We start from the raw sequence: 19860 nt of genomic DNA on the forward strand, positions 1-19860 counted from the left end.
AGTTCTCTCTTTACAGTACATTAGTGTCGTAGCTTCCCAATACCTGGCTGGGAACTTTTGCCAAGGAATCTATAACAGTTACTAGTGAGGATCAGGAGGGACCCCCAAGGCCCCTGCACTGCATTTTTGCCTTTAGGAGAAGGTACTATTAAAGGTGCCCATATAACGGTAACCAGCAGAAGTCTCATGCCTCCTAGGGTAGGTCTTGGGGATATTGTGCTTTCAGCCCCTCTTACGCCTTCTCTTTGTGCAACCTCCTGTTTTGTCAGTTCGTGGTTAAAGAGGAAAATCTGCCATCGAGGGCCTCGATTAGTAATGAAAAATTAAGTTTTTGTCCTCTAGGCTTCCATACTGATCTAGAAAAGTGCTTCAAATTCAGTTTTTACTGGGCAAATATTAAAAGAAAAGAGGAGTCTCCAGAAAATGGGATCAATCGTAACCCTATAATATTTTCCAGGAATTTCAAGTTTTGACACAGCTTCGAGAGACGGTAGTTACGATAGAGATCATTTGGCAAATTCTGCCAGCCTCTTTCAACGTCAAGGGCAAACGCCAATGATGAGGCTTTGACTGGTTTTGACTAATCCTAGGCATATTCCTGGCAGATTAGTATGGTATCAGGGGATTAGTAGTGATCCCAGACCTGATAAAAATATAAGACGCTACCTCATACAATGGTCTCTACTATTTTTGTTTAATACAAATTAATACCTTTATGAAGGATTTTAAAACTTAGTAATATTATCTTTTTTTGTCATTGCTTCCCTTATTTCTGTCTTTTATTAAATCTTGGCTGAGAAGAAAAGGTAAGCTTGCCAGGAGGTTTTGAGGATAGGAACTGAGTGGATTTGTGAAGGGAGGAGTAGCCCGGTTCCATTTTATTTCTGAAGGTGAAAGGAAATGTTTCGAGTGTGTTGTACCAGAGTGACTCATTTGTGCAAAAATGACAACCCCAAACAGATCCTAACGAAAGATGACATTCCAGGTAAAGGCGATGACTGGGAAGGAAACCGAGCTGCAGAGGGAAATGCACGAGGTGGTGCAGAAAACCACAGAGCTCAAAGAAGAATTTACCAGGGAGAGAAATAGGCTAACTGAGGAATTAAATATAATGTCGGAGGACATAAAGAGCAGCAAGGTAAGTCTCTCTGTGACGTGTTTGCGATGCTCTGATAAGGCAGTGTGCACCCTCTCCCTCTTTGTTTTTGTAAGACCTAGAATGTACCAGACTGTTTTTTAAGCTTTTGAAAAAAATAGCCCCGCACTTAGGTCATGATGAGACCTGCACTCATCTTCACCCTCTAGCCCTGTCAGGAGCCCTGAAAGAGCCCCAAGCAGCTTTGGCAAAATATTCCAATATTTTTAACTGAAGGCAAGCCGGGTTCTATGTTAACTCACATCAGAAATAGATTTCCTGCAGCTTTCAACAGATTTATCGGCTCTTCTAGCCTGCCTCAGATGAGGAGCCAGAATGTTGCCAGAGACAGATGCCCTGATCTTGCTAAGAATGGCAAAGTCACGGGAAGTCACAGGGAAACGTAAAGCTGGAACAGTCTTTGGATGTTATTTTAGGGCAGGGTTCCTGGGGCAGATCTGTAGCATCTGGGCTGCCACTCCTCACTGCTGTTTGCAGAGCAGACGTTGCTGATTCATGCCCTCTCCTCTTCCTGAATCTCTTCACACTGAGTCCCACGGAGCAACTACCATGTACACAGAGCTGGCAGGTGCAATGAAACCTGTTTGTCAAACCTGGTTAAACGGTGAACACTCGCATATCCGTGATGTCCTCATGCACGTTCATCCCCAGGAAATACTTAGCAAAGGGTAATGAGACCATTGGGATTGTGACCCCGAAAGATCCCAAAGAGTTGGCATGCTGTTGGTAAGAGCCTGCGTAAGGAGTTGGGGAAATTGGTCCTTTAAATGTGGTATTTAATGAAAATTGAAAAGGTTTGGCATCTCAGCACTTAACTCATGGAATTTTCTGGCAGTGCTGCGTGGAAGGAGTTTGTACGAATGATATTTGAGTATGGCACCTGCTGGAATTTCCTTTGGTACTGAGCTGCTTGGGAGTACCCCAACTTGAATCTGGCTTACGGCTCTACTAGAAGGCAAAGCGAGGTGTTTAGGCTCGGTCTGTAGTGCTGGGCTACTGCACTCAGAGAGCTTACAGTCTAGACACACAATACATCATAACATAGGAGCTGTAGGAGAGAAGCTTAATCTCTCAAGTGCCATAAATCAGTCAACACGATTCTTTATGGCAAACTTATTGGGAAGTGGGTTGTGTGGGGTAGAGACTAACCTAATTTAGTAGGGAGGTCAGAGAATGTAACCTGCAGGATGTGGAGTCAGCTCTGCGAGGAACAGCGCAGAAGAAGGAAGCTTCTAGGTCTAGAGAACAATCTTAGTTTTGTTTTTTTTTTTTATCCTAAGAAAGTGAAAGGAAGCCATTGTGAGATAGAAAATGATATGAAAAAAGACTGGATAAGGAAGGTCATGGCAATGAATTAGAACAAAATCTAAAGGGATGGCAAATACGTGAGGCTAGAGTTTAAAGGGGAAGGTTTAAGGTGGCTGGTTCGGAATATAGGTAATACTTACAAATTGGGGGGAATGGTAAAAAATACTGTTGGAGAAGAGAAAGCAGTTTGGTGCAGAGACCCCAGCCTGCGAGATAAGATGGAGGAAGAGGAGCCAGCAGAGAGAATGAGAAGGCATGAGGAGCCGAGCCAGGAGTGGAGGCTGCCTCAGGGAGGGAGTGGTCAGCAGCGTCACATACTACAGAGCTTGGACCGGGTGAAGAGTACTCCTTGGGTTTGCAGTGTGGAGGCTGCTGAGGCCATGGAAAACGATCTGTGGAGGAGAAGGTGGGCTATAACCAGGCTGGAGGGCTTGAGTCAGTGGTGAGGAACAAGTGGACACCATGTGTATAGACACACGCATAGAAGCGGTCATTTGGGACCAGGCACGGAGAACACAGGGGCCTGTGGCACTGGAGTCTTGCCTGTCTCACACAGTGTAGGGAGAGAGGGGCAGAAGAGGTGAGGGCATTTGGAAGGAAATTGTCACCAAGACAGAACATAGAATCAAGCCTGGTCAAGGAAAAAAATGTAAGTCTGGAGGGGCTTCAGTGACAGTGGGAGTGGTAGGGGCGCTGTTGATGATGTCAAGGAATTACCGCACTGCAAGCACTTCAGTAAATGAGGCTGGAAGCCTAGGAGGTTATGGTCTGGACTGGTTCAGCTCAAGGTGGGTTCTCAGAGAGTCTGTGGTCCCAGTGGATATCCGTACCTTGGGGGTGGTTGGGCTGCAATAGAAGAAATTGTCATGGGAGGTGAAGTCACAGTTTTAAGTGAGTCCATCATTAAGGGTTGTAGCACTATTCTATACAAATTTTGTCTTATCTGTAAATTCTTTTTTTCTTTTTCTCTTTTCAGTACTCAGTATTTCCTAAAACTGTATATCCAGGTTCTTAATTATTTTAGCTTGATTTTTTTTTTTTTTTTTTTTTTTACTTTTTCCATTAGGGTCAATTGAAGGAGCTCATGCTAGAAAATAGTGAATTAAAGAAGAGTTTAGATTGCATACACAAGGACCAGATGGAAAAGGAAGAGAAAGTGCGAGAAGAAATAGCTGAGTATCAACTACAGCTGCAGGAAGCTGAAAAGAAACATCAGGCTCTGCTTCTGGATACAAACAAACAGGTAAAAATGTGGGGATTGTTTCCTGGAGGAGCCGCAGAGTGGTGTGTTGACCACGGTAATGAGGCATTTTTTGCAAGGTCATGTTCTGCAGGATTGTGTCATACAGTCTTCTGTCTCATCACATTACCTGCACTGTCTTCCCTGGTTACCTCACAGGTCTTACTTTACAATGTGAGCTTTTAAAATATATTTACTTCCATCTTGGAATAGGTTAATAGCAGGGTCCCAAGGACTATTTGAAATGGTCCTTGGGACAGCAGTTTTCTTTAGTTTGTTTTCTAGCTGAGAAATTTTTTTAGCTGAGCCTCCTGACTAAAGTAACATTTTTCCTTCTTAGTACGAAATGGAAATCCAGACATACCGAGAGAAACTGTCTTCTCAGGAAGAATGTCTCAGCTCGCAGAAGGGCGAGGTAGATCTCTTAAAGTCCAGCAAAGAAGAACTCAATAATTCTTTGAAAGCTACCACTAAGATTTTAGAAGAATTGAAGAAAACCCAGGTATGTTCCTTTTTTATTACTTCATGACTTAGAATGATTTGTACAGGTAATGGTGGTTTCCATCACATGGAATTAATGTTTTCATTTTAATTGTTACGACATTTTTCTTGGTAGTCAAAAACAAGCGCATCACTTCTCTGCTGAGTTATTATTTAAAAATCAGCAGATGATCGCGGTCTCACAGCTTGAATAAACGTTATGCATTGCTCAGTGAATCCTCTCAAATTAGAGGATGGTAAAAGACTTTCTCAAGATGGATATGAAGAGCCTGATGATAGCAGAGTAGGGCAGGCCTCTCCAGCTGTAGACAATAATTTTGTGGGTAATTCCGAAGTCTTGCTTGATTGGTCTCCAAGTTCACTGCCGTCACCAAGCCCACTTTTTCCGTGGCTCGTGTGGAGATCAAGGTGCACCAGAGCACTTGATCATGCACTCGTCCGTGTATACTCACCTCTTATCTCCACACAAGGATCGTAAAACTTTCTCCTTTCCAAAAAAGAAAGAGGTGAACTGTACTCTTGGGATTGTTTAGTTATAGGTGGTGCTACAGTAATTCTACTTCTTAGAAAGAGGTGTTTTGATTCCTACCGATATTTTTCATAAGATGAATATCATCCAAGATGTATAAAAATGAACCTGGAAGATAAATACCTATAAAGGTCTTTACTTAAAGGTGATTTAAATTGCAAAAATTATGATGTCGTATATTCAATACATTGAAACAGAAAAATAGGGGCAAACTTCTTAAGTCTGTAGCTCTTAAGTAATTCTCAAGTTGAAGGAAATATACCAACAAAATACAAAGTAGGAAAAGTCAAGATAACATTCATGGTCACTAATGTTCTGCTACTACGAAATGAAACATGATAGGTTTCATAACAGAAGAGTTTCAGTCTACTTTTTTGTTTACTCACTTTCTGCCTTTAAAAAACTGAGGTTTTTTATATAGTTTGGTATATAGTGATATTTTAGTTTCAGGTATGCTTTCTGCTTGTCTGATCTTTGACAGTTCTATTGTGGGGAATGTCTGTATCTTACACATACTGTGTGCAAAATGGCTCATTGTTAGGTGAGCCCATTCAGATTGCATAATTTTAATGAGCACTGTTGAAATGGAATTAAATGGATCTCTAATCCAATTAATGTTGGACTCAGAAATAAAAATCCTGAAAAATGCAGATTTACTGCAACACTGCTAATATTATTCCAAAATGAAATAGACAAAGAATGAAATCTACTTGCAGTGTGAATGGGATGCCCAGTTCTTTTTTTTTTTTTCTCTTAAATTTAAATAGTTCAGTTTGCCTTTGTATGTTCATGATCTCTTAACAGCAAACTCTTGGAGTTAGTTTGTTTTAGAAGCCTGCTTTTTTTTAATATCACATAATACAAGGCATATGCCATAGATCACATAATATCCCAGCAAGGTATGGGGCAATACTTCATTATCAAATTCATAGTTCTGCAACAAAATGTATGATTATGCTTACAAGGTGGGATAAATAAAGACTATATATAAATACCTCTGTATCTGTTCAGGTGAGGTTTTTCCTCTAAATCATTGAGCTTTCTGGAATATGCAGATGTGGTTAAGGAATCCTGAACTTGTACTCCTGAGAAGTGTATTATTCTATCATTTTCCTACCATTCTATTCACTTTCTATTTGAGCAACTGTAGAACTTAAGTTTGTATCATGAGCCATAAAATTATTTGGCCTTCACTTGGTGTCACCAACACAAATGCCATCTTGGGTATTGAAATTATACAAAGGCACGGACTACAAATGGAAATAGTTCTATCATCGAGAATTTTTTTTTAAGATTTTTTTATTTGAGAGAGAGAAAGAGTGAGCACACAGAGGGAAGGGGCAGAGGGAGAGGTGACAGAGAATCTCCAGCAGACTCTGCTTTGAGTGGGGAGTTTAATGCAGGGCTCGATCTCATGACCCAGAGATCAGGACCTGGGCTGAAACCCAAGAGTCAGACACTCAACTGACTGCACCACTAGGCCCCTCAATCATTGAGAAGTTTTGACCCACCAAAAATATGCCCATGTATCTCCCATCCTAGCCCCTAAGGTGTGATTCCCATTGGGTGAACCCAGACATGGTGGGCTCCTTAGGAACCAAGATTTATGCTTGCTGCCACTCAGAAAGTGACAAAACCACAGTGTCTACTGGGGAGACCTAGGAAATTGAATAGAGAAGATGAATCATTTTTATTTTGAACATCATAATTCTTTTTTTTTTTTTTAAGATTTTATTTATTTATTTGACAGAGACAGATCACAATTAGGCAGAGAGGCAGGCAGAGAGAGAGGAGGAAGCAGGCTCCCTGCTGAGCAGAGAGCCCGACGTGGGACTCGATCCCAGGACCCTGAGATCATGACCTGAGCCGAAGGCAGCGGCTTAACCCACTGAGCCACCCAGGCACCCTGAACATCATAATTCTTAAATTTACAATATATGATCCTTAATTATACCTCATGATTATTTTCTCATATACTCATAAAAAATAAATTCAAGGTTTTAAATTCAAGGTTTTGTTTCGTAGGCGGACAATGTAAAATATGCAAATCAGTTGAAGAAGGAAAATGAACGTGCCCAGGGGAAAATAAAATTGTTGATCAAATCCTGTAAACAGCTGGAAGAGGAAAAGGAGATGTTGCAGAAAGAGCTGTCTAAGCTTGAAGCTGCACAAGAGAAACAGAAGACAGGTAGGCGTTAATTGGGCACATCCATGAGCCAAAACCCTTTTCTGCTAGTGAAACCATACACGAATGGTATGTAGACACAGAGATGTTTTTAGTGCTGTGTGTTCTTTTTGTTTTGTTTTGTTTTGTTTTTAGGTTTAGTTATTTAGTTTTATTTATTTTTTCTTATGTTCAGTTAGCCAGCATATAGTAAGTACATCGTTTTTTGAGGTAGTGTGATAATTCAATAGTTGCATATAACACCCAGCACTCATCACACTAGTGCGGTTTTCCTTTACGGCGTGTTGATGTCCATTTTCCAGTTTCTGAATTTTCTGTGCAGCTTGGGGTCACAGGATTAGTAGGATTCAGAATGAAGTCTGCAGTTTGAAATAGAATTATTGTGTCTTCTGTTCTATAGAACATATGAAAAACTGGTAGCACTTTTTGCAAATGAGCTATTCCAAGAAGAGTTGTTCATGTGGGTGTCCATTTATGAAGTTCCTATGTCAAAGGCAGATTGACATTCTGTGCTGGCATTGGTCATTTATCAATAGCCGATTCTGGCTGTACTTGGCCCATCTTTGTGGGTCCACTAAATGGAAGGCTTAGGGACTGTAGGTTTGGGTGGCAGGTAAAATAAAAAAGAAATCACAGCTATCCTTGTCACTTTTTTCCACTTATGTCTGCAGAGTAGAATGCTCTCACTGTGTGGGAAGATGGTGCCAAGCCTAGTATGAGGGGCTTTTCTGGACCACAGCTTCACAGGGTGGGTCAGTGGTCTTCCCTGCTTCGAAGAGTACTTGGAGTAAACTGTGGATCCAGGGGGTTTTTCCAGTGGATTTGGTGCCAACCATGGCCAGCTACAAGTTGATCAGGACTCCTGGCTTCCTCTTCATGAGGTCCCCAAAATATCTTGAAGTTCCTTCACTTGCCAGGAAGTGACATTCTTTACTTACCTGGTGTGGCTGCTAAAAACTCTGTAAGCAAGGTATCAGCCCAACATTTCCAAGGGGCTTTATGGCTCCACATTTCATAAAGTCAACCTTAGTTCCTTAACGCTGTTTGGTCATACCTGAGTCTGCATGGCTCTCAAATAAGAAATTCCGGTCAAAGCTTTGGTAAAATAACTGAAATTTTCAATGGTGCACTGTTACAAGGAGAACAGATTCTTATTGAACTTATGCAAATAACTATGACTGCCATGGAAGAAAGAACACTTACTGAGACCTTTCGAATTTTAGAAGGTTCAGGTAGAGAGAAAAGTTAAATGCTTCAATTTGTTTACAAATGAATACTTCATCATGTTTTTTGTTAAGTCATAGATATCTTAAGAGAAAATTTCTCTTAATCCAGAAGAATAAACGGTAGAGACCAGCAATGTTTCAAACAACGTCACAACCCTATAATTGTCCTTTTATCTCATTTAGTCCCATGTTACTAACCCTTGTCTAGTTTGAATGCAACTTTTAGTTCTGGAAATTCTTACTCATTTTAGTTTTGATCTTAAAGATATCAAATACCTGTTTTGTCCTAAAAGTCCTTTATATGAACTTCCTTGAAGATGAAACTCATTTTGCAGGACAGTAAGAGCAATTGTAAGTGACAACAACTCAGAATGGACATGGTTAAAGAGCTGATGAGATGAGAGATTACAGTATAGCTGGCAAGGAAATCAGGTTATTTCTGTGACATATAACACTTCAGTAATTAAAATATCAAGTGAGGACCTTATTAAAACTTTAGGAATTGCATACAACCTCTAGAATAGTTACAGCATTTACCCAAGTGTTTATCCCCTGTTTAGCAGTATTTCCTGAGTAACTTAGCATATCAAGATAAAGTCCTAATGAGTTAAAGGGACTTCATTTACAATTTAAATCTTGTGAAAACTTGTTAAACCTTAGAAAGTTTTAAAGCACATGCCTAAATAGGATTAGCCATGCTAAAGACCTGATATAGGCAAAACCTAGAAACTGTTTTTTCTGGACAACTGTTTATATTTTTTTCTTAATAGCAAATCAATTTTTTTTAAAGATTTTATTTATTTATTTGACAGAGAGAGAGATCACAAGTAGGCAGAGAGGCAGGTGGGGGTGGAGGCGGGGAAGCAGGCTCCCCGCTGAGCAGAGAGCCCAATGTGGGGCTCCATCCCAGGACCCTGAGATCATGACCTGAGCTGAAGGTAGACACTTAACCAACTGAGCCACCCAGGTGCCCCTGAAACTTTTTTGAACAGAGAGATCACAGAATTATACCAGGGTACTTTAAAATCTGTTTCTTTCAATCTTAGTCTGTCCTGACCACATCTAAAACTCTGTCACAAAGTCTTCCCTCCATAAACCTTCTACAGCTTTCCTTTGGTTTCTGACTTTGCACCAACCCATTTCTTTCCAAACACCCATCTCATTTAGTACAACATTACCTTATTTTACCTTCAACAAAAATGCATTCCCACTCCTTATAACTTTCTTACATATCTTCTACTTTTCTACATACAGAGTTGTTTCCCTTATTTCCACCAGTCTTAGTTACAGTTAGCAGAATTTTGCACTGTTTAGAAACCTTAATCTCTAGTGAAAACTAAAGAGTAACCAGTAGTGAACTGTTGCACCAGAATTGTTTAGATGGCAAATTTGTGAATCAGTTAAGCACAAAACATGTTTACCGGCAGATTTAAATATCCTTGGTTTCTTTGCAGTAAGAAGTCAAAAGCACCATCCTATGTCTAGTAATTAACGACTTAGCACTTTATCCTATTTGGAAAAGACCTAGATGTCCAATAAATTTAATTCCATTTATCATCCAAGCAAAATTTTTAAGTTTTAGTTTACCAAAGATTTTGAAAGCTATCTTAACAATCACCCAAGAAGACTTTGAGACAATTATCTAGAGGGCGGGGAAAGGGGTCCCGGTTCAGGAGCTCATCAGCTCCAGAGGAGCAGACACCATATTTTCCCGCCAACAAGGGGGAGAAGGCAGTCCATGTCAGGCCAGACAGGAAATTTCCCAGAAATAAAGGGAGTTTCAGCAGCTGCTTGGGAATATTCCTTAAAGTCCCTGGCTGAAGGATGCCTGGGATCATGACCTGAGTGGAAGGCAGACGCTTAACTGACTGAGCCACCCAGACGTGCCCCCCCACCAACATAAGGATGAGAGCTCCTGTTATTTTACATCCTGTTTCTGTCTGGATCAGTTTTCCTGTGGGCTGTCCGAGCTGCTAAATCAGGTTCTCCCCACACATGCCACTGAGAAGCAGCAGGAGCACCGTGTTCCTGCAGCTCAGCTTCAGGCCCTGGGTCAGAGGAGGACGGTTGTCCCCATGCTTCTTGACTGGCTCATCCTTGTCCAGAGCTCATCCCTGTTGCTGCTGCCGATGCCCCTGGGCAGGGCCTCCCCGGTAAACTTTGCTTCCTCACAGCCTTTGGGCTCATCTACTTGTGTTACAAATATCCTACTTTGGTCCTTCCTATTAGCACAAAAATCGGACTCGAGGGGGCAGAGTTTTGGGCTACCTGAAGCCAAGAATCGATATACGGGAACTGGGCAGGGTGTCCGGGAGTCCCGACATGACTGTGTAAATGACCTGGACAGTGGGTAGGGCTCAGGGCACCCTCGGAGGGCCATTCGACCCCGAAGGTGGCCCATTCCGGTTCACCTAAAGTGCTTAATTTTCCAGGAGACGATTTGACCCCATAGTCTCCTGAGAATCCCTTCTCAAAACTTTTGAGCATATGGTCTAAGACAGTAGGTTTGGAAGAACTCCCACCCATGATGACCAGGGGCTCTCTTGTCTACCCTGTGTGTTCCCTCCCGGTGTCGCTGGCCTGAAGACAGATAAAGGGTGGGTGTCCCTCCAGAGGAAAGACCAGTCAGATGCCCACCTGTCCGCCCTCCGAGAGGACACCTGGGTGCCTCTTAGCCAAAGTGAGTCCGTATAAACCACAGAGTGGTGCCCCAAGGGCTTGCCGTAGACCCTATGAGGTCACTATAGAAACAGGTTAGGGTCCACTCGGACTACGCAGGCTTCTGGGGACACTAAGTGTGCCCACCTGTGGAGCCACAGACTCAGTCCCTGACAAGCCCGGTCAAACTGCACATTCACTCCTGCATTCACTCCACAAGTTCTTACACCCCCCCCCCCCCCCCCGCCAACCCTGCCCCAGAGGCCCTGATCTGTGGAATTCCCTTCCTTTCGGAAATTCCTTCTTGTCCCCACTTTCGGGGCATTCCTGACCTGAGGGGCCCTTCCTCTCCCCCCCACCCCCCAGGGAGGCCCGACCTGTGAGACTTCTAAGGGGTCTCTGGGAGGTGGTCAGTCTCCCCTTCCACCCCGACGGGTGGGCCTGACTGGGTCCTGGGGTCCCAGGCCTCACCGGAATCCGACGTGGGGACCAGGTCGTCACCTGCCAGGTCTCCTTTGAGTCTGGTTGGGAACAGCGGGGCGTGGCCGGCCTGAGGCGACTGGGCGGGAGGGAGACTGCCGGAAATCAGGCCACGCGCCTTCTCCTTTACGACCTCGCTCGCTCCCTGCCCCACCAATGCCGCAAACTGGTAGCAACAATGGGCCAGCGTGGTTGGGTTTGCAGGGCAGGGAACCACGTGTTAGGGAACTTGGACTGGGTCCCGATGGAAGAACCAAGTGGCCCTCGGAGACCTTGGAGGATGGGAGGTTTGCTTAACACCGATGGGCTCAGAGGAGACCGTTCTCTAAAAGTCTGAGCCCCGAGCACTAGCAGGGAGGGGAATTTATACCCTTCTACTTCCGTATCCTTGGTCGTTTTAGTGCACGCAGGGAATGGGGTAGGGAAGAAGAACCCAGAAGGGCTTTGAAACAGGGGATGGAATTGCCTTGCTGGTTTGGTCGGCCAGTTTAGACCACAGTTTTCCCCTTATCACCGCCTTTGAAGCAGCTCTCAAGCACTTGTCCACCAGATCCTCTTGAAAATGGTTTTCAGGGCTGTTTTCTACTTGTCTTGTCACTATCCTCTTCCATTTCCCAAAGCTATTCCAACAGACTTCCTAGTCTTTACCAACTTTTATTTTTTACTCACTTATGCTGAAAAGAATGGACAGGGGAGATTGAGGATGTGATCCATTAACTCATCTGATCTATGAACTGCAACGAAGTTTTGATGGGGTGGCTGGGATACGAGTTTGAGATTTTGATGGACTTTATTTAAGCTGTCTTAATGAAAGTCATTTAACCTACTAGAATACATACTTGATATGATCCCTCCCAAACAAGAGTTGTTTGATCTATAAGAACACACATACATATACTTTCCCACTTCTCTTAAGCGAAAATCTAAGATCAAATCTAAGGTTATCTGCTTTATCATTCTATAGTTAGAGAAACATCAAGTGGTCTACAGTGTGTCGCTGTTTTTGACAGGTACTGCTGTGGATTCTAACGCAGAGGAATTAATGGCAGAGATCAAAGAACTGAAAGAAACTCTTGAAGAGAAAAACAAGGAGGCCGATGAGTACCTGGACAAGTACTGTTCCCTGCTCATCAGCCACGAGAAGTTAGAGAAAGCCAAAGAGATGTTGGAGACACAAGTTGCTCGTCTGAGTTCACGGTCTAAACTTAATGTCCAGAATTCTCCTTTGCTAAATTCCGTTGTTTCAGAAGACTCTCCAGCCCCTTCTGCTACTGAAAAGAAGTTGTCATCCAGCCAAAATAAAACTTCAGGCAAAAGACAAAGGTCCACTGGGATTCGGGAAGATGGAGGAGGCACAGCGCCTTCTACCCCAGAGACATTTTCTAAAAAGAGTAGGAAAGCAGTCAAAAGTGGTATTCACCCCACAGAGGACACCAGAGACACTGAGTTTGAGCCAGAAGGACTTCCAGAAGTTGTAAAGAAAGGTAGGTATAATTTAAAAGCAAAATTATGTGTGTTCTTTTGAAATTCCCTGTAAAAGTCCACATATGAAAAAGAAGCATTTATGTTTTAGATTATTGTGCAACAGAACTAAAGGACCTTCAGAAACAATAGTCCGCCTTTAAACTGGTAAGGTATATTTTTCTTTCTGCATGAGAAAAGGACTAGAACCTAATTACTCATGTTTGCAACACAAAACGTGCTAGTAGGTTTCAGAAATGCTTATTCAAAATCTCTTCGGACTTTGATGTTTCTGTGCTGAAAATCTCCAAATCGAGGACACTCTTTAAGCTTTTCCACCGTTAATCTATGTCTCACCCAGGTAGGAGGCGAGTTAGGGGATGGGAGACACTTACCACTTTTTGTTTTTTTAATTTAAACCTAGTGATCGATCCTTCAAGTGTGGCCCAGGGACCCTGGCCAGTCTGGGAATGGTTTGTTACTGGTCTTTGTCCAAAAAAAAAAAAAAAAAAAAAATCAAGAGTAAGAGTTGGGATATTTTCATTGCAATTTGACCTGGTAACAACATGCAAAACACATTTTGAGTTTTCTCTTGGTTCTTTCTTGTTGTGTTATACAGAGATTATCATTCCATAGCTGGTTGGAAACCACCCCCCCCCACCCCTGTAGCTCAAAGAAATATCAGCACTGATTCTTTGCCATAGATAATTTGAAGAGCACTGTTCTGAGTAATTTTGGCCCTTAGGAAATCTGGCCCCAAAGCGGTTAGCTATCTCTTTCTCATTACTGCGTTTTATTTATAATTAAAGGGTTAAAGGCAAAAACAAATGCTGCTTTAGTTAGCCATCAGCGTGGCTCTGGAGGGTGTGTGACATGCCGACCGTTAGCGTCACTGCGATTGACTTTCTGCTCTTATGCACCTCCGGTCACGTCTGCTCCCACTTTGGAGGGAGACCTTGTGAGCGGACAGTGAGATCCCTCTTTTATAGGGTCGGCTCTCTCCTCCCACCTGAGTAGCAGGGGCTGTTACCATTTTACCTTTTCTCATTTTAAACAAGAGCTGACTTTTTTTTTTCTCTGCGTCTCCATTTGATCCTCCCTTTTTCTCTCCAATCCAAATTTTATGGGAAGTCTTGTTGGTATGTTCTCCAGATCTTAGAAAAATTAAGAGTTAAGACATCTGATTAGAAGAAGAAGAAGCGGGAAAAAAATTTTCTGTTTAATGTTATTTTCCCCTTTTCCATTGTGTTTTCTTGTGTGTCTGGTAAGAAACCACTAGCTACTTGTTTGATTTGGCAACTGTGAAGTCAATCCCTTGTCCACTGGGGCTGGCCGTGTTTCTGGAGTTACTCTTCTATCCGTGAGAACTTCACCTGATGTCTGTTGTTTCCACTGTGGATTCAGTCGGACCTAGCCATGTTGACAGCCAGCATTTTTTGCCTTTAGGGTTTGCTGATATCCCAACAGGAAAGACAAGCCCGTATGTCCTGCGGAGAACCACCATGCCCACTCGGACCAGCCCCCGCCTCGCTGCGCAGAAGTTAGCGCCATCCCCTCTGAGCCTCAACAAAGAAAATCAGGCTGAGACCTCCCAGCCAACAGCTGGTGGCAGCAGATCACAGAAGGTAACTCCTAGGAACCTGGATCTGCCGTCCTAAATCCAGGAAATTACAGTGTTGTCAGGCCAGGGTTTGACACTGACTTGGGAGCTCTTAAAAGTCTGACCTTCTCCACACACTGTAAGGAAGCTAGTCCTGAGGACATAGTGAGCAGACCTGGGGATAAACATTATATTATTCTGCAGCTATGGTCTCCTTGATCCGGCAGGCCACTTAGAGTTTGATGGAAAATGCACAGTGAGGAGAAATTGTAGATCAGACATCAAAGTGTGTGTAAGCCCGGGTTAAGCAGGACATTGAAGGAATCGAAGAGGTCATCTTTCTTTTGACCACAGGCATTGCTCATTGCTTGTTTCACACTTTTTCCTCTAACCCCTTGGACCCCCAGCTGCCAATTCGTTTTTTCCCCTATCTTTTTTACTCCTTTACTTTACAAAAAGCAAATATTTCATTAGACATCTAAAGAAAGGAGCTCTCCTTCCGAGCTGCACTATGAGGACTGTGGGGCTCCTGACTACGATTCCGGTTTCCCTGTGTCTTTGTCTCTCATACGGTGTCGGGCATCTGGCCACCTATTTGTTGACTTCCTGGAGCTGCTGGTGTCCTCACGTGATTACAATAGAAGTTTAAAGGTATGTTAGGAAATCCTCTCATGAAATTGCCCCAGGGGTCATTTTTCTCCCCTCTTTTCCGAGGACCTGTTGGAAAGGCAGTTTCCATGTGCTGTTCAGACTTATTATCCAGGAACAAGAGCTTTGCACACTAGGGGGCCTGCTTTCCACATGCTGCGGAGCCCGCTGAGTGCAGCGGTAACCATGGTTTCCTGCAGGTTCGTGTTCAGTGTGGCGGCACCCGGCCGCCCTGGGCACCAGCGCTGAGGAATCGCGAGGCAGTCTTGTGCGCTCGTGCAAGGGAATGGGGCCTGGTTCCTCTTGACAGGGGACCCCCGGGAGACTTCCCGGTTAGATGCAAACTCTTCAAAACCCAGCCTATTGGTCAGTCAGCATTTTCTGAGGCGCCTTATAAAATGCTTGCCTCATCAGTTAAGCAAATTTCATCATTCAGGTTGAAAAATAGAGAGCCGAGGCATCTTTTCCAAAGGCAGTTGCTTAGAAATAGGATGTTGAGTCCTTGCCTGATGTGCCTGGCTGAGGTCTGAGAGAGACATTCCCTTAGGTCATTTAGCGGGGCCTTTGGTGACATCTGTCGGGTTCAAGGTGGGGGAGATGCGAAGCAGGTGAGGGTCAGTCTCCGGGATGTCTCTGGGATGGGTAAGCCCAGGAGCTCTTCTTTTGTTGGGGACACGCGAGTCATGACTGTAGACTTGGTCTGAACCTGGGGATGGTGGTCAGTGCCAGGGGACCCGACACTAAATTACAGAGGATGATGGTGATGCCGTCACTGCGGTGTTGGTCAGTGGTCTAGTGGGTACTTGTGTTTCTTACTGTGAATGAGGTTCATTTTTACTGAGCCCTCCACGTGCTTGTCCTCTGGCTGCTGTGGTTGCAGATGGAGTTGTAAGATAGGGTAGGGACCCGGCGCGGGGCTTGATCTGTCAGGACTCCGAGACGTTGATTTGAGCCGGAGGCAGACGCTTAATCAACTGAGCCACTCAGACACCCCTACACTTAATAGCTTAAATACTTAGTGAATTGGACCTCATCTACCTACAGGGACAAGTCTGAAGCCAACTGACTAACATGAGGATCAAAATCACAGTTTAAACTGATCGCAGCCTATAATAATTTCCTCAGTTCATGATCAGAGAAATTGAGTCTAGAGGGGAAGCCAATGGGTGGGCTTTGGCTATTTAATTGGGATTAAGAAAGAGTTTGATGGCTCAGATATTCTTTTCCCAATGCGAGTGATCTCTCTCTCTCTCTCTCTTTTCAGTGGTGAACCTAAAGATCTGACTTTCCTACATCTGATGGGTTCAAGGGAAATGCCTGTCTTTTGTATCATTTTCTACTTAAAAAAAGTATCAGTGAAACTCTGTTTTTTTCCTTTAACTTTCCATGGACGGTAATTTTCCATTAAGTCCTGATCCTTCGAGGCTGATCCTTTTAAGTGTCCTGTACACAATCCGAGTTAGAGGCAAGCTTTCCAGGGATTTGATCTGTTGGCCAGATTTACTATGTTTTCTGTAATGAAAAGTATTTAGCTGCCTTTTAAAACCACCTACTTCCTATGGAAAGAATATAAATGGGGAAATAGTTTCCATTCTTTTTTCTTGCTGCTTCAGGAGGAGGTCACTGGAGTCTGTGGCTCTCCGTCACGTAGCTCCTTCTCCCTGTAGGGACGAACAGGGGTCCCCTCCTTGTTCTTCTTTACCTTTTAAAGATCTTCCTGCTTGAGTCCTCCACTCTTGCCTTTAACTTTGGCTAAATGAAGCTTTTCTATCCTTCATCTGTCTTGTTCCTCTCTCTCTTTCCCGGCCCCATATCTTCTGTTATGACTGTGTAAACCTCAGAAACTTGACTCTGCCAGCTACCTTGCCCTCTTGACTGCTTCTTAAAGTCCCACATTTTCTTTTCTTTCCTTCCTTCCTTCCTCCCTCCCTTCCAAGATTTTATCAGACCGAGAGAGAGCACAAGCAGTGTAAGGAGAAGAGGGAGAAGCAGGCTCCCCGCTGAGCAAGGAGCTCGATGCAGGACTCGATCCTAGGACTCTGGGATCATGATCTGAACTGAAGGTAAACACTTAATTGACTGAGCCACCCAGCTGTCCGAAAGCCTCACATCTTCTGAGGTCCCTCTTTCTCTTAAAAGGCCGGGTATCAGAAAGTGGATTTACTCTCTTGGGACTTTATTATTTATTCTGCTTTAATCCAAATACAGTATGGAAACAAAACAAATATAAGTAGAGGGGTAGAGGGGCGCCTGGGTGGCTCAGTTGGTTAAGTGTCTGCCTTCAGCTCAGGTCATGATCCCAGGGTCCTGAAATCGAGTCTCGAGTGGAGCTCAGTGGGAGTCTGCTTCTCCCTCTGTCCCTCCTGCCTGCTCGTGCTCCCTCGTTCTCATTCAAATAAATACATAAAATCTTTAAAAATATATATATAAATAGAATGTTTAAAATGACTATATATGAGGAACAGGTTCTAGGTATTTTAAATGTTGTAAATAAACCTTCCACCATATGAAGATAGTCTTACTCATTTGGATTATATTCATTTGAATGACAGCAGGGCTCACTTGAGCTGAATGAAAGCTGGTTTTGATTCTCACTCAGGCATATATTGAAATTTGCCAGTTAGTCAAGCCTATTCTGGGCACTGGGGATAGAACGGTAAAGAGGACATAGACTTTGCCCTCAAAGTTTACCTTCTGATCTAAGAAGATCACACTAGCCTTTGGAGTGAGTCTTCTTTGGCCATCAGAGGTGTCAAGGAAGGCTTACAGGGGCAGTCATCAGAGTTCATGTCCGACATCCTCCTAGCGTCTGTGAGGTGGGACCTTTTCTCAGGGAAAAAGAAATGGTAAAGCTGTGTACCTGCAGAGGGCTGAAGTTAAAGTTAAACATTTTAACTTAAAATGTGGTGACATAAGCACTTTATTTTCATGTTGTAGAAATGTGAATGTGATTTACGCCTCTAACAAAGATGCTTCGTTGCAGGTCAAGGTTGCTCAACAAAGCCCAGTGGATTCAAGCGCCCCATTCCGAGAACCCACCACGAGATCCCTCTCGGTCAATAACCTTCCTGAGAGAAGTCCAGCTGACAGCCCCAGGGAGGGCCTGAGGGCCAAGCGAGGCCGGCTCGCCCCCAGCCCCGAAGCTGTCCCCGAGTCCAAGAGCAGTGAGAACTGCAGGGTCCAGTAGAAGCGACCTTGTGTGTCAGGACCCTGGCAGGAGACCAGAAGGCAGCATGCCTATCTGCAAAGGATTTTCTTCAGTCAGAGAGCACATTACCCGTGGGAAGAAAACAATCACTTAGAAATCTAAGTACATTGTACTCTTTAGCTCTCGCAGGTAGAAGTATTGGACAAGTTCGAAAGCACTGATCACCACCTCATGGACAGTTTTCTTCCATGGTGTATGTGGCACCATATAAAGGTTTTGGTGATGTCGTACTTCGATGGCAAGCATGATGCCGTGACTTCTGTTTGTATGTGGGTTTCACCCTAAGAGAATCCAAAATATGTCATCTACTTCCGATGAAAAACTCCCAGGAAAATGTGAACTTTTGCTTTATATTTCCTATGTGTACAGCTAGGCATGAAGTAATTTTAGATCAAGAATTTCTTTCAGTTGAGTAAAATGGAGAAAGATCACGCACGCATAGACACGTGTGAGTGTGATCCTCCTCCTCGTCCGGCGTGTTTTCTAAATGTTCGCGGGTGTGACCTGTACATACTTGTGTGTGGGGCTGGCAGGAGCTGTGGGTTTGTTTCCACTGGGCCTGTTTGCAGGCTCCTTGAAGATGTGGTGTAGCAAGTTTTCTGTCACTGTATTATTTCTTCCTGAGACCAATTTGTTACTGTTCTTTTAGTGTGCGTTCTCACGAATGGTGATCTCGTATTAAAACAAGACATTTTCCTTCCTAATAAAAGTCACTTTTGTTTTCTGTAAAAATGATTTCTAAATATAAATGCATTCAGAGCATTGGCACTATTTCTTGCTAATGTCAACAGCCTCTTAGAAAAGTTTTGGGGCACCTGGGTGGCTCAGTTGGTTAGGCGTTTGCCTTTGGCTCAGGTCATAATTTCAGGGTCCTGGGATCAAGCCCTGCATTAGGCTCCCTGCTCAGAAGAGAGTCTGCTTCTCCCTCTGTCCCTACCCCTGTGCTCTCTCTCTCTCTCTCTTTCGATCACATAAATAAAAATCTTAGCGTTTTAACAAAAGATACTAGTATATTTAGTGAATGTATTTGGTTATATTAAAAGACATGATTTAGAATGTGGGTCATGTAGATTATATAGGAATTATACAGGAATAATATGTCCAGCCAGTGCCTGGCACATTGTGTATACCCAGTAAATTGCATCAGCAAGGATACACAGGTATGGTATTTTCCAGCTTATTTATTGATGACAGGGTTTGAAAATATGCAGGCATTATGAACCACATCAAATCCAAAAACTTTGGAACAAGTTTTTTTGTCCTTGGTCAGGGTAAGAAAATTTTCTAGGACATGAGCAAGTAAAAAACAATTTGCTCTTGGCTTTCAGTTCAGACTGATATATAAACCTTGACAAATACTATCATTTATATTTTAAAATTGGCCTTTGTAAGGTGGCCTCTGTTGTTGAATAATGCTTCAATAATATTAAGCTTCTTAGTATTCATCTACTGAAAGTGATATCCTGACTTTCCTCTTTCTTCAGGGGCTCGCGGTTGTGGTCTGGTGCAATATCCTTATCATAAATCATCCCAAGGCTGCCATGTGCTCAAGGGCATGGCCCGGAGTAGACATCACTGGGATCAGGCCATCAGCTTTGTTGGCTGTCTCCAGTTACTGGAAGATTCCACTCAGTAGGACTCGCTGAGGAGCTCCATGGGT

At 43.5% G+C, this 19860-nt stretch overlaps 1 protein-coding gene across 4 annotated transcripts in view; it reads left to right on the plus strand.

The window, feature by feature from the left end:
* The window catches only part of CENPF (centromere protein F), a 62380-nt gene extending 43476 nt beyond the window's left edge, over positions 1-18904 (plus strand). For all 4 annotated transcript variants that reach the window (XM_032318158.1, XM_032318161.1, XM_032318160.1 and 1 more), the window contains exons 14-20: positions 986-1138; positions 3531-3707; positions 4045-4206; positions 6760-6922; positions 12294-12767; positions 14191-14369; positions 17976-18904. In XM_032318158.1, the coding sequence (XP_032174049.1) occupies positions 986-1138; positions 3531-3707; positions 4045-4206; positions 6760-6922; positions 12294-12767; positions 14191-14369; positions 17976-18179 (1512 nt within the window). In that variant the 3' untranslated portion in view covers positions 18180-18904. The remainder of the gene's footprint in view (positions 1-985; positions 1139-3530; positions 3708-4044; positions 4207-6759; positions 6923-12293; positions 12768-14190; positions 14370-17975) is intronic.
* Positions 18905-19860: the final 956 nt, after the last annotated feature.

This window comes from Mustela erminea, chromosome 17, assembly GCF_009829155.1.
Source record: "Mustela erminea isolate mMusErm1 chromosome 17, mMusErm1.Pri, whole genome shotgun sequence".
NCBI lineage: Eukaryota > Metazoa > Chordata > Mammalia > Carnivora > Mustelidae > Mustela > Mustela erminea.